General features: G+C 42.9%; 1 protein-coding gene across 3 annotated transcripts; it reads right to left on the bottom strand.

Moving 5' to 3' along the window:
• Positions 1–5,634: 5,634 nt before the first annotated feature.
• Positions 5,635–9,863, bottom strand: lto1 (LTO1 maturation factor of ABCE1). 3 transcript variants are annotated; one of them, XM_004066805.5, is made up of 5 exons: positions 9,675–9,863; positions 8,931–9,036; positions 8,775–8,845; positions 6,907–7,024; positions 5,635–6,402 (listed from the first exon to the last, which is right to left on the bottom strand). In XM_004066805.5, exons 1-5 carry the CDS (start codon positions 9,737–9,739, stop codon positions 6,331–6,333), a joined length of 432 nt encoding a protein of 143 aa, XP_004066853.1. In that variant the 5' UTR covers positions 9,740–9,863; the 3' UTR covers positions 5,635–6,330. The 3 variants fall into 3 exon arrangements, with proteins under 3 accessions (XP_004066853.1, XP_020567261.1, XP_078800303.1); XM_020711602.3 differs by having other exon boundaries at positions 9,612–9,821; XM_078944177.1 differs by lacking the exon at positions 9,675–9,863 and adding an exon at positions 9,275–9,293.
• Between the last annotated feature and the right edge of the window lie 3,663 nt (positions 9,864–13,526).

Below are 13,526 nucleotides of genomic sequence, written 5' to 3'. Positions count from 1 at the left end.
TCCAATGTCCAACAATTCTGCTGACAGTCTGTCCGGCAGTATAGGTATATACTGTATGTATACGTACAGTATATATATGCCATATATTTGTATTTAGATATAATGTTTAACATTAAGATTTAACATTTAGCTATATATTTATTTTTAACATTAAATTTAGATAGAAGACTTACATTTATTATTTACATATAACTTTACATTACTTTACATAACTTTACATTCTCCATTTACATTTTACATTTAATTTTCATGATTAATATTTAGATATAAATTTGTCATCTAAAAATACATGTTCTCAATTGACAGATAAAGCTTTTATTTGTGATAAATGTGACAAAATGTAATATAAATGCAGGAGAAGAATTATCTAAATGTGCTAAAGTTGTTAAATAATTTACATTAGGTGAAATTTTACATTTGGTGCCCCGTATGAAAATGCATATTTATTTCAAGGACTGTGATACTTTTTAGAGGACAGATTGTTTCTTATTTGCTTCAGATCTGTTTTTGATTTGAGCTGTGGGAGATATTGTGTTTGTGTGTTTTATTAAAACAATAAGAATGTGTCATTTTATTATGCATTGGCGTTTGCAGATGTCTTATTGTTGACGGAGACACTCTTTTTACAAGAGGGGATCCGGTCATGTCCTACTGGGCGGAGACTCTGAGGAAGACCCAGGACACGCTGGAGAGACTATGTCTCCTGGCTGGCCTGGGAACGGCTCAGAATCCCCCTCAGAGGAGCTGGACAAAGTGGACGGGTAGAGGGAAGTCTGAGTATACTTAGACTGCTGACCTCACGACCCGGTCCTGGATGAGCAGAAGAAAATGGTTGTCGGTTAGAGCCCCAATTTCAAGATCCCTTTCACTCTCCAGTATTTCTTCAGTCCTCTACAAGAGTTCTTTTATTAATATATGATGATGCATTGGCTTAAAGGGACAGCGTCTTGAAAACACAACGAACATACAGTTTGTATGTAACTTAACTTTTATTACATCTTTTAGAAAACATCTGCAACTTCCTGCTTTTTCTGCCACAGTTATCACAAAAATGCACGTCAGATTGCCGGGGGGGGGGGGGGGGGGGGGGCTGTAGATCAAAACAGACTATTCTGTATAAAGTTTCGGCTTTTTTTTTTTTTTTTGGGATGCTGGTGTGCCGCGGGATTTTTGTCAAGGTTAAAGTGTGCCGTGGCTCAATAAAGGTTGAAAAACACTGGTATACGCCATTTACCATTTATGCCATTTGACTGCTTGCTGCCTTATTCTCAGTTTGCTGAATAAACTACTACTCTTTATCTAAACACCGCTAGCCCTAGCTTTGCATTTTTTTTGTTAGCATGGCTAACCACTTCTTCTGCCTTGCCCCCTCTCTCCTGCCCCATGAGCCATATGTTTGGTCAGGATCCTGCCTCCTTTAGTGTAGATAGTGATAAGTGTGTTAAGTGTAGTCTTGTGTTAGACTTGGAGGCCAGGCTGGAGCAGTTAGAAGCGCGGCTCCGCACAGTGGAAGCTAAGCCGGCTAGCCAGGTTGTTACTCATAGCACGCTGTCAGGCCTACTACAGTTAGCACCTCAGCGCCTTCCCATCAGCCGGCAGACACACAGGGGTTTGTACCGGTTGGGAGGAAACATAGTTCTAAACGCAAAAACTTAGAGCACCCGAGACTCCACGTTAGTAATAGGGTCTCCCCCCTCAGCGACACACCCGCTGAACCCTCAACTCTGGTTATTGGCTCTTCTGTAGTTAAAAACGTGGAGCTCCCAGCGGCTACAATCAGGTGTTATCCGGGGGCCAGAGTTGGTGACATCGAGGGGAACCTTAGGATGTTAGCTCAGAGTAAGTCCAGGTTCCGTCGAGTCGTGATTCACGCAGGCGGTAATGATGCCCGACGGAGACAGTCAGAGGTGGTTAAGTTAAACGTAGCTTCGGTGTGTAAACTGGCTAAGACGATGTCCGACACTGTAATTTTCTCTGGTCCCATGCCGAACTTAGTCAGTGATGAAATGTACAGCCGCTTTTCATCATTTAACCACTGGCTTTCTAGATGGTGCCCAGAAAACGGCGTTGGTTTTGTGGATAATTGGAGCGCGTTTTAGGGGAATCCCGGTCTCATGCGGAGAAACGGCGTCCATCCCACCCGGGACGGTGCCGCTCTTCTTTCTAGAAACATTTCTGCTAGCCTTAGTCTGATAACCTGACAATCCAGAGACGAGACCCGGGCGCAGAGCAGCAGTGGAAAACGCTCCTCTGAGCCTCGCTTAGTGCTGGTGCAAAACCCATGCAGGGAAAGTCAAGCAGTTCCAAGCTTTAACTTATGTGCTGAAAGACAAGTGAAGGGAGCGAGACACAGAAACCTTAAAGTGACAGACAGCAGTACCCACAACCTGAATTATGATGTCATTAAATGTGGTTTATTAAACATTAGATCCATTTCCTCCAAGTCCCTCTTAGTCAATGAGTTAATTAATGATAACAAACTTAGTCTTCTAGCTTTAACAGAAACTTGCCTCCAGCAGGATGACCATGTTAGACTGAATGAAGCAACACCCCCCCCCCCCCCCCCCCGGTTATGCTAACTATCAGAAATCCAGGATTTCAGGGAAAGGAGGTGGTTTGGCAGTAATATCACAGTCTAGCTTACTTCTCAGCCCAAATTAAAGCATATTTACAACTCATTTGAAAGCATCATATTGTCAATAAATCACCCAAACAGGAAGACTCAAAAACCTGTTTATTCATATTTATTTTTTACGGGCGGCTGTGGTGCAGCGGTAGGGCGGTCGACCCATGATGGTAATAATGCAGGTTCGATTCCCGCCTTGCACGCCCATGTGTCGAAGTGTCCTTGGGCAAGACACTGAACCCCACCTTGCCTCTGGTGGGAGGTTGGCGCCAGTGTTCGGCAGCGGAGCCGCCATCAGTGTGTGAATGTGTGTGTGAATGTGTGTGTGCACGGGTGAATGTGACTGTAAAGCGCTTTGGGCCTTCGTAAGAAGGTAGAAAGCGCTATATAAATTTACCATTGTAAATATGGTAAATTTACCATTTACCATAATTATCACCCCCCCTGGCCCGTATTTAGAATTTTTAACTGAGTTTTCCGACTTCCTATCGACTATTGTTTTAGATTCTGATCAAATTGTAATAATATAATAATTAGGGGGATTTTAATAATCATGTTGATAACCCCAGTGACCGTCTACTCTAGGAAATGCTTTTGCAGCTTTATTAGATGATGTTGGTTTCATACAGAATATAAATGAACCCACTCACTGTCACAAGCACATCCTGGACCTTGTTTGAACTCATGGTATAGAGATCAGCCAGCTGAGTGTCCTTCCTCTTAGCCCCATCATTTCTGATCACTTTCTGATTACCTTCCAGTTTACATTAGAACATGCTACTGCCCCAGTGAACAAAAAACAGCTTAGAAGAACCTTATCTGACCGTTCTGTGTCTGAGTTTAAACTCACAGTTCAACCGATACTTAGTAACATTCTAAGCAAATACCGGTACTCTGAGTCCAGCTCCCATCAGTCCCAGTATAAATGACCAACTTGTTAATGATTCCTTACAAGCCCTTAAGAATACACTCGATGTTGTTGCCCCCCTGAAACCTAAGTTTGTTAGACAAAAACCATCATGCTGTCTTATCAGCATCTTGATATGGCACACCTGCGAGGTGGGATGGATTGTCTTGGCAAAGGAGAAGTGTTCACTATCACAGATTTAGACAGATTTGTGAACAATATTTCAGACAACTGGTTATTTTGTGCATGTGGAAAATGTTTCACATCTTTGAGTTCATACCATAATAAATGGGAGCAATAACAAAAGTGTTGCGTTTATATTTTTGGTCAGTGTACTTTCTAAAAGTGATGCTGAGAAGCTCATCCATGCGTTTGTTACGTTTAGGCTGGATTACTGTAACTCCTTGTTAGCAGCGTGTCCTAAGAGTTCCTTAAGAAGTCTCCAGCTTCAGAACGCAGCTGCTAGATTGTTAGCAGGAACTAGCAGAAGAGATCACATCACTCCTGTGTTGGTTTCACTTCACTGGCTCCCAGTTGATTCTAGAATCAAGTTCAAAATCCTCCTGTTAACCTATAAGGCCTTACATGGAATGGCCCCGTCCTATATTAAGGACCTCATAGTCCCTTACCAACCAAACGGAACACTTTGCTCCCAAAATGCAGGACTGCTTGTGGTTCCTAGTATTAGTAAAAGTCCGGTTGGAGGTAGAGCGTTTAGCCACCAAGCCCCTGTCTTATGGAATAAACTCCCAGCTCATGTAAGACAGGCCGACACAGTTTCTACATTCAAAGTTAGACTGAAAACATTCCTCTTTGGACAGGCTTATTGTCAGACTAGTTAGTAGTCAGAGATTATTTAACTAAATGTTAATTTGTTTAAATAAAATGTAATAACAATAACTATTTGTTTTAAAAGGCTGCTAGAAGTTGAAGCTGGGGTAACTATGGTGCTCTGGGGTTCTGTCCTCTTTTCTCATTTACTTCTCTCCTCTATTTTTGATCATCATTTATCATTTAGTTCTCCATGCCTCTGTTTGGTGCAGTGATTCATATATTGTCCCTCTTTTCCTCTCTCCCCTCCTGGGGAGTGCGAGTGCTTCCAGATTCCAGTTAGCTCATCCCTCCTCCTGTTCCTGACCGAGTACCTCGTCTCTGCTCCTGCTCCTACAGCTGGCTGTGGATCCTGTCTCCGGCTCGACTCGCGCCCCCGACTGTCCCCCCCTACTCCATCTGGATGAAGCTCGTCTACTGGACTTTAAACATGTAGTTGTAGATTTAGATAAGTTAATTCTTCTCTAAGAGTTCTGGTACATCGCCTGTCCGTCCTGGGGGAGGATCCCTCCTTCATGTGGGCACCCCTGAGGTTTCTTCATTTTTTCTGGAATCCATTTTTTCAGGAGTTTTTCCTTACCGTGAAGGGGGGTCTAAGGGCAGGGATGCCAGTATAGTTTAGTATGTATTCATGATCCTTTTGATTTTATGTTTTACTTTTTCAATTACCGATACAAAGCCCATAGAGACAACGGTTGTTGTGAATTTGGGCCATACAAATAAAATTGAATTGAAATTGACGTCTGCTAACCTGATTAACACTCCGGCTGGCATTGGGTTATTGAATGCAAAATGATTTTTGATTTAGCATTCATTTGATTTGAATATTGAACAGATGCGTTTTAAAGTTTTGCAACGTTTGTTTTCTTAAACTTGTATAGAGTTTTGATTGGATAGTTTATTTTGATTTGTCCACCAATTTCCTGGTTTACAGGAGAGTCCATCTCTGTAAACCAGGAAAAAACAAAATGGAGAAAAGTTGTGTTGTGTGCAGCAGTGCAGGGAAAAGGAACCTGGATCTCCATCCAGTTCTTTTTGTGAAGCCTGTGGCGCAACTCGTTTTAGCGAGGATGGAAGGGGGGAATCCACTGAAAGGGCATGATAGGAAAGCCAAATCAGTTCTGCACAGGACCTGGCTTTAAAGTCTCTACACAGCTGCATGATGAGCCGATTCAGGAGGGGTTCATCGACATTCAGGACAGTCTGCCCTGAGAACCAGGGATGGGACTCACGAATCATCATCTGTTTGCTCTGTAATCCAGAGTTCACATTTGTAATGTCAAACTTTTTAATTTGCACAATTTAAAACCTGAGAGCAACAAATACAGAGTTTCAAGAAATGTCCCATAAAGATTTATCATGAAAAGTAAGATCGGCAACAGCAAAGGTTCTATTCCCAGATAACTTCTTACTGTTCGTATGACTTAGGATGATCCCAAACATCTGCAAACACAGGGTTAAGATTTTAAAAATTCATGGAAATATGAAATAGCATTTAACTGTTGATTTCAACAGAAAGCAAAATCCCATCATTTAATGAAACTTCTGTTAAAAGTCATCAGACTTTAACGTCATAAGACTTCCCCCTTCAGACAGCGGGAGTGGGTTCAAGTCTGCAGATTCTTCATCCCACAACTCTTCCTGCTGAAGTGCCTCTGTACTTTTCCCTTGTGAGCCTGTAATCCTTTTCATTTATTAGGATCCCATTTACAGACTGTCATCACTGCATCACATGACAACTCAACCAACCTGATCAAACCAACTCCACTCTCTAGAATAAATAACATGTTCCAGTCTGTGATGAGCAGACCAGTCTTCTTTTAAGGTTAGCGCCCTGCACAGAAGTAGAGGCCAACTCTCCTGGCACGGTGCTCCAACCGGTGCGGGCCAACCCCGAGCCGGCGGGCTTGAGAGCCCTTAGATGCAGCAACAGGGGGCTGCAGGGCTCTGCATGGCAGCTGTGAACTCAGAACGAAGTCCCCTCGGCCACCTTGATGTAGTCCCTGAAGTCCGTGGGAATGTTCAGCATGGAGCAGACCTGCAGCAGCGTACAGACGTCAGTCAGCAAAAACTTTATTTACACTTCATACATGAAACTCATCCATCTGAGAGCCTTTAACAGCTGCGACTGAGTGACACGACAACGGCCCAAAGGTGAACGCTGTGTGACGCACATGCTGAGATCTGTTCACAACATAAGAGCAGTACCTCGTACTTTCATACATTAAGATGTTTTTAAATGTTTTACATGAAAGCAAATGCAGCATACAGGAAAATTAAACTAAAACACTGTTGTGTTCATGTTTGTTTGATACTTTTTAAATGTTTACAATCCATTTAAAATCTTTCTGCATTGAACTTCTAGTAAAAACATTGTGATGTTGCATCTGAAGCTAAACTTGGTTTATTCATTTATTAAGAATTTTTTCAGAAAAAAAAATCATTTTTTAACAAATCCGTGCAGTGCGTACAAGAGGAGTGGAAACGTAGATGGAAGGAATTTTCAAGGCAACCATTAAAGACTCAGGATGAAATGGGATACCTGTCTGAACTTTGCTCGAAGTTTCTCCGTCTCATCTTGCAGTTTTTCAGACTGTGGATCATCCAGGTTACAGTTCTGGATCAAAGCCAGCACGGCGTCCAAGGCCTTCACGCGCTTTCTGCTGACACAACACATTGAGCTGGAACGGGCCTCAACTCAAACTCCACACAATCCTTCAATGCTGGGAAATGTCCGGGATGCTGCCTGACGCAGAGCGGCGACCACAGCACCAATGTTCAGAATCCAGGGATTCCCGACCTACATGGAAAACTGCACATGTTCCAACCAACAGTTTTTGTTGTCCGTTTAATTCCTTAGAAGGTTGGTGTGTATTTTTACCAAAGGTTTCAAATCTGCAAGTTTAGCAGAGTCCTACAAAACCACAGAGACTGAAGGTGGATAACTTGTTCTGGATCCAGATCCAGAACCAGCAGAACTAAAATTGCGTAGTAGCCGTAAATGCCATCAGACCACTCTCGGCCTCAGCATTTCCTTACAAAAAGGTTTATGAAGTCATTGCATCTACACTGAGCCAGAACACAAGAGATCCTTCCATCTTCCTCCGCTCATCCGGGACGGGTGGCCCTTCTCCACCTCCCTGTAGCCTCACCCTTTGTCCTCTAGAATGCAACAAGACAGCAGAAGAAGCTCATGTGGAAATAAGAACTACAGTCAGAATAACCCCAAAAACAAGTGCTCTCCCACTCAATTAATGAAGAGGTTTCCTGCGCCCCCTTGTGGACAGCAATGGATTGGTCACAGATAAAAGGTTCTAGTGGAGAAAATAAAACCCGTTTGGACAAACAGAATATCACTTCAAACAGCTAGAACAAGAACCATAAGAGTTACGAAAGAGGAAATCCTTATCTGAGTTTGCTGAACCCAGAAACTCACTGCAAGTTCAGAAAAAACTCACCAAGTACAAGGGACTAAAAAACAAATAATTCTTTTATTCACACAACCCTTCCGGTGGGCGTGTTTTGTAGTAAAATCCACCTTTTTCTACTTAACAGAAGACTGGAGGCAAAAACAAAGCCTGACTATGGCGATCCTCTCTCCACTAGAATGAGCAGCTTCTTCACCATTTGCTTCGACTCTTCACCTGGACCCAACAGGAATCAGAACAGCACCAACCAACCGCATGCAGACTCACGTTACGGAAAATGTACGAGCGCGACATGAAAAAACAAACAAACCAAAGAACTCCCTGATTATCAACAGTCTGTGTGCTGCAGGAAACACTGTTCACTCGGGGGGAGGACGAGGAAAACACAATATCCGTCATGGACACGAGGGTCCAACGCAAAGAGGACGGCAGCACAACGACAACAGCACTTTGAAAACCCACACACACATACCAGCACCTGCAATGACACAACACCCCCTCTACTGTAGGGAGCAGGAGCGGGACACTCTACAGGCGTTCACAGGGTGTGTAACGCACAGAACCTAATGGGTCATTTTCATGCCCCATCATGCACCCTCATCCCTTTTATGGCCTGGCCTCCTGGTGAATGGCACAGAAGGCTGTCTTGCCTGTGGATGTGTAGCTTCTGACTCAGATGGAGGCTTCTTTAAAGGCTTGCAGCTGTTTTGAGTTGATTAAGGTGTGATTTCATGACTTTCCTACTTTAAATTCTTTAAAAAAAAATGATTCTTAGTTTTGAGGCTCTGTAGATATTTTAGAATAAAGGGTTGGTTTTAATTTACTTTTTTTGTCTGTTTGGTTTAACTGTAAAGCTATGAGTTGTTCAAAGCGTGAAAAGAGCCTTTTGATGAATAACGCTTGATTTGGATTCACATGAACGCTCAACACGACTGTGACTCATAAACGTCTTGTAGTTCCTGAAACACCCCGAGCAACGTACCTTGACTTGTCATCTGTGCTTTGCTGGAGGAGACACTTCCATGTGACGGCAAAACCGTAATAGAAGGAGATCTGTGGCATGAGACGATCCAATCAGGACGTGGTGCAGCTGAGTAAGGCTGGACAGACGGTCACGGGGACCGAAAACTGGACTCACCTCAGAGGACAGCTTGGCTCCATGGGAGGCTCCGTGTCGGCGGCCGTCCTGCAGACCACGGCGAGTCCCCTTCTCAAAACCCTCCTGGTAACCTTCACCTCGAAACCTGGAGAACAGTCAGCAGAAAACCCTACATTACTCCCATGACATCCTGGGATTTGAACCACAGCTTTCCAAAAAAATAAATGAACCACAAAAGAAAAACAATAATAAATGCTGTTCTTTTATTGACTGGAGTTTTCTGCAGGAAATTTAAAATAAAAGGAGGAGAGGAGGGACAGAAAGCAAATTAAAAATAACAGCGTTAATGAAGACGGTCATGATCCCCGTGCAGCGGAACCCACATCCGGTGTTAGACCGGAACCCGGTGAGGGGACTTCACCAGATGTTGTCCAGAAACGCACTGATGGGGAGCATCCTAATTCTTTTACTACCAAAATGTGGCGTTTACCCGGTAACCACACGGTTAACTTAAGCGCATGCGCAAAGCACACCCGATCGTGAAAAGTTTTACCGGTCGAAAAACAAACACATTCTGACGATTTTTAGAAATGCTTTTTGTTTCTATTCAACATCTTACGACAGAAAAAAAGGCAAAAACGGTTTAAATAGAAAACATCGTGAAAATAACATAAAAGAGAACAGAAAATGTAACAATAAAGGTATAAATGTTACACTGACGACGTTTCTAAGCCGTCAAGCGCGTGCCCCACCAATAAAACAACGTTTATACAGAAAACTTGCTTTTCATCGGCTAAAATGATGCTGTCAAACAGATCATCCGCTGGGTGGACGCCAGGCATCTCCATTCTGCAGCCAACTAAAGAGCTGACGGCAGGAGATCCTCGCAGCTGCTCTTCTTCTATGTCAACACAGTGTGTTCACTATGGACGTACAGAGCAGCACTGCCCCCTACCGGACAGCGGGACTCACTGCATGCAAACACACGAACAGTGTTTGGAGTCAATCTGTAATACAAGTTTGCCCGTTAGAGACCATTGTAAAATGTCTCAATTAAGATAGAATAGAACAGAATATACCCCACAAAGGAGAAATGATCTAGCTCTAATTAAAAGAACGCAGATAAATAATAACACTGAAACATGATACTAAAACAATAAAAACAATAATTATGTCCAGTGCCCAGTGGCGCCTCCAGAAAGTTTTCATGGGGGTGGCCGGTAGGGGGCCACATTAAATCTTGGGTGGCACACAAAAACCATGAGCTGCATTTTTAAAATTCATTCTACTAAACGTAGTAAAACAACCCTTAGAAAACCAACAGAAAGTTAAATGCCTACTGATTTTTTTCTAGAACATTGACTTATAGTTGATACTACTATAGATTCTAGTAGATGTCATTAGGCCAGTGTTTTTCAACCTTTTTTGAGCCACGGCAGACTTTAACCTTGACAAAAATCCTGCGGCACACCAGCAAAAAAAATTTTTCAATTTAAAAAAAAAAAGGAGAAACTCATAGTCTATATTGATCTAAAGTCCTTCTGCAATCTCACATGCATTTTGTGACAATTGTGGCAGAAAAATCTGATGAAATAAAAGTTAAGTTAAAAGATTCAAAAACTGTTTGATGTGTGTTCGTTGTTGTTACAAGACGTTTAGAGGAGAGACTCACTTTGCGCTGAGACGCTGTCACTTTAACCCAATGCATCATGGGAGATGTAAACAGCCGCCAAGCGCAGAAAGACTAGCGTCTCTGAGCTTCCTTCTTTTCTTCACTTGTTCCACGGTCTGATACCAGATTCAGTGGAAAGATACACCGCTAAAGACAAGCTTTAGCTGGTATTTTTGTTGGAACCGAGCGACTTTATGAGCAGAATCAGAACAAGGAATTGAAGACTTTAACGACTTCTGATTGGTCAGACTGATGACATGTGATTAAGCCTCCAAGAATGATTGGTGGAGACAGTTAAAGGGGCGGGACTTTACAGAAAACAGTTAATACTGCAGATAAGAAGTATTTTACGATCTTTCATATTCCTAACTACTCAGTGTTTTATCAGGGCCTGATTGGATGAACACAGAGCTGATATCCTGGAGATGGAAAATGTTTTTAGATCAGTTACCGTAATGACAGTAATTTCCCACGGCACACTGGTGCGCTGCGGCACACTGGTTGAAAAACACTGCATTAATTCTAACTTCACCAGTTGGTCCAGGAACAGGTGGAAGACTTTTTGCTGAGTTCTGCCTTGTTTCTCTGACCAATCATGCTGACTGACCCTCCTCATCAGATGCCGTCTCATCTTTGTCTTCCTCATTCTCTTCTGTCATTCATGCTGCTCTGTCTCATCTTCCTCCTCCTCACTACTCCTCTGTTACTCCCCAACCATCTCTTCCACTCCTTCTGCTATAATTTTCTTCTTAAAATAAGAATATATGTTGAATTTCTCTTCATTCTCTGAAAATTGACTTACACAAGCATCAACTAATGACTGTAGGTAACTATGTGGAAACAGGACAAAAACACATCAAAATGTTGTGGTAACACAACAACCAGTGCTTAAATAGTGCCATAAAAATGAGAAGCGCGTGTGACAGGGACATCCTTTTTTACATATTAATAAAAAGTAATGGCACATCCACCACCGCTGATGATGTGTATTTGCACCAAGTATTTGCAAACACAACAGATCAGGTGATCTAAAGTACAGTAATGAAATTGTTAAAAGACACCACAGAGAATATTTAACAGGCATGAAAAGAAATGTAGTGTTTTGGGATGTGTGATTGTGTGCGTGCGTGCGCATGTGTGTATGCGTGCGTGCGTGCATGCGTGCTGAAACTGGTGCTCGCGCGATGCAGGAAGAGAGGGGGGAGAGCGCGTGTGAGGGTGTGGAGCGCATACACACGCGGTCAGTCGCCGTTTTGGACTTAAGGAAAAAGCAATAAAGTTCATCTTTAGTAACTGATATTGGTTCTTTTGTCTAACCGGCCCGGAGGCTCTGGGGGTTCGAACCCGGAAGTGAACCCCGCGTCTTATTCATATTCTGCGTCCCACGGCTCGTCTGTAGATGTCTCCGCACTCAAAGACAGCAGGGAAGGGGCCCCGGGTGGGGGCCGCTTTAGGTGATTAGAGCGACTTGCCCGCTTGCTGGCTGTGCATTTGGGATGAAATGCACAACTGATGCTACCTGCTCAGTTTATAGTGGGGTGGGGTGGCCAGGTGTCGGAGAGGGGTGGCCCCTGGTGGGGCCACTGGCAGTGTCTATAAGGAGTTGTAGAGTCTTAAGGCTGACAGGAAGAGATCTATGCAAAAGCACTTCTGAGGAGGAGCTTCTCCCCACTGGAATCAAGATGTCTAATAGATAACTAATAAAACGCAACGCATGGTGTGACGGCGATACGATTGGCTGGGAGAAACTCATCTGCTAGAGATCTGACTGAAAACGACTGAATAAAAAAATTCTCCACCAAAGTTTTCATAAAAAGAAAATAAGGAGTTGCACATCAAAAAAGTGGTGGACACCAAGTTGTAAAACCCCTTTATTGTTGGTGTAAAATTTTTAAGTCCTTCTCATCTGTGCAAAACAGGAGAATTTCAAACTTTTTTAATGAAAAACGAGTCAAGTTATCATTTAATTTGAGCAATGAAAAGATAACACAAAAGCTCAAATGAATGTAAAACACAAGTGTTTGGCACTACACTCAGTTGTAGTGTGGTATATGAGCCAGCAGGTGGCGGGTTTGCTGCAAAAAAAAAAAAAAAAAACCTTTAAAAGCCTTTTTCACTTTTCTCTGGAGGTTGAAATATAAGTTGGGCAAAAACGTGCACAATCGGTCAGCCACCATTTGTGCACGTTCTCCCACTCAAAAAGAGGAAAGAGACTTGTAATTTTCATCATAGGTAGACCTCAACTGTGAGAGACAAAATGAGAAAACAAATTAAGAAATTACATTGTCTATTTTTTAAAGAATCAATTGGTAAATTATGGTGGAAGATAAGTATTTGGTCATCTACAAACAAGCAGGATTTCTGGCTCTCACAGACCTGTAACTTCCTCTGTAGAGGATCCTCTGTCCTCCACTCTTTACCTGTATTGATGTCTCCTGTTTGAACTCTGTATAAAAGACACCTGTCCACAACCTCAAACAGTCACACTCCAAACTCCACTATGACCAAGACCAAAGAGCTGTCTGAGGACACCAGAAACACAATTGTTGACCTGCACCAGGTTGGGAAGATGGAATCTGCAATAGGTAAGCAGTGAAGAAATCATCTAGTAATTATTAGGAAATGAAAGACACACAAGACCACTGATAAACTTCCTCCATCTGGGGGTCCCCACAAGATCTCACCCCGTGGAGTCGAAACGATCACAATAAAGATCCCAGAACCACACAGTGGGACCTAGTGAATGACCTGCAGAGAGCTGGGACCAAAATAACAGAGGCTACCATCAGTAACTCACTACACCACCAGGGACTCAAACCCTGCAGGGCCAGACGTGTCCCCCTGCTAAAGCCAGTACATGTGCAGGCCCGTCTAAAGTCTGCTAGAGAGCATTTGGATGATCCAGAAGAGGATTGGGAGAATGTCCTACGGCCAGATGAAACCAAAATAGAGTTTTTTGGTAA

The sequence above is a fragment of the Oryzias latipes genome, chromosome 3 (assembly GCF_053564925.1).
Source record: "Oryzias latipes strain Hd-rR chromosome 3, Olatipes_Hd-rR_3.1".
Classification (NCBI taxonomy): Eukaryota; Metazoa; Chordata; class Actinopteri; order Beloniformes; family Adrianichthyidae; genus Oryzias; species Oryzias latipes.
This window is presented reverse-complemented; position numbering and strand designations above follow the sequence as displayed.

What these genes read in the sequence shown, in the direction of transcription:
- lto1 (XM_020711602.3), bottom strand. Translation starts at nt 9,739, where the DNA reads ATGGAGATGCCTGGCGTCCACCCAGCGGATGATCTGTTTGACAGCATC. An exon ending in AGCACAGATGACAAGTCAAG is followed by an intron (nt 7,025 to 8,774) that starts GTACGTTGCTCG and finishes TTGTGTCAGCAG; the next exon opens with AAAGCGCGTGAAGGCCTTGG. An exon ending in TTCGAGCAAAGTTCAGACAG is followed by an intron (nt 6,403 to 6,906) that starts GTATCCCATTTC and finishes ACGCTGCTGCAG; the next exon opens with GTCTGCTCCATGCTGAACAT.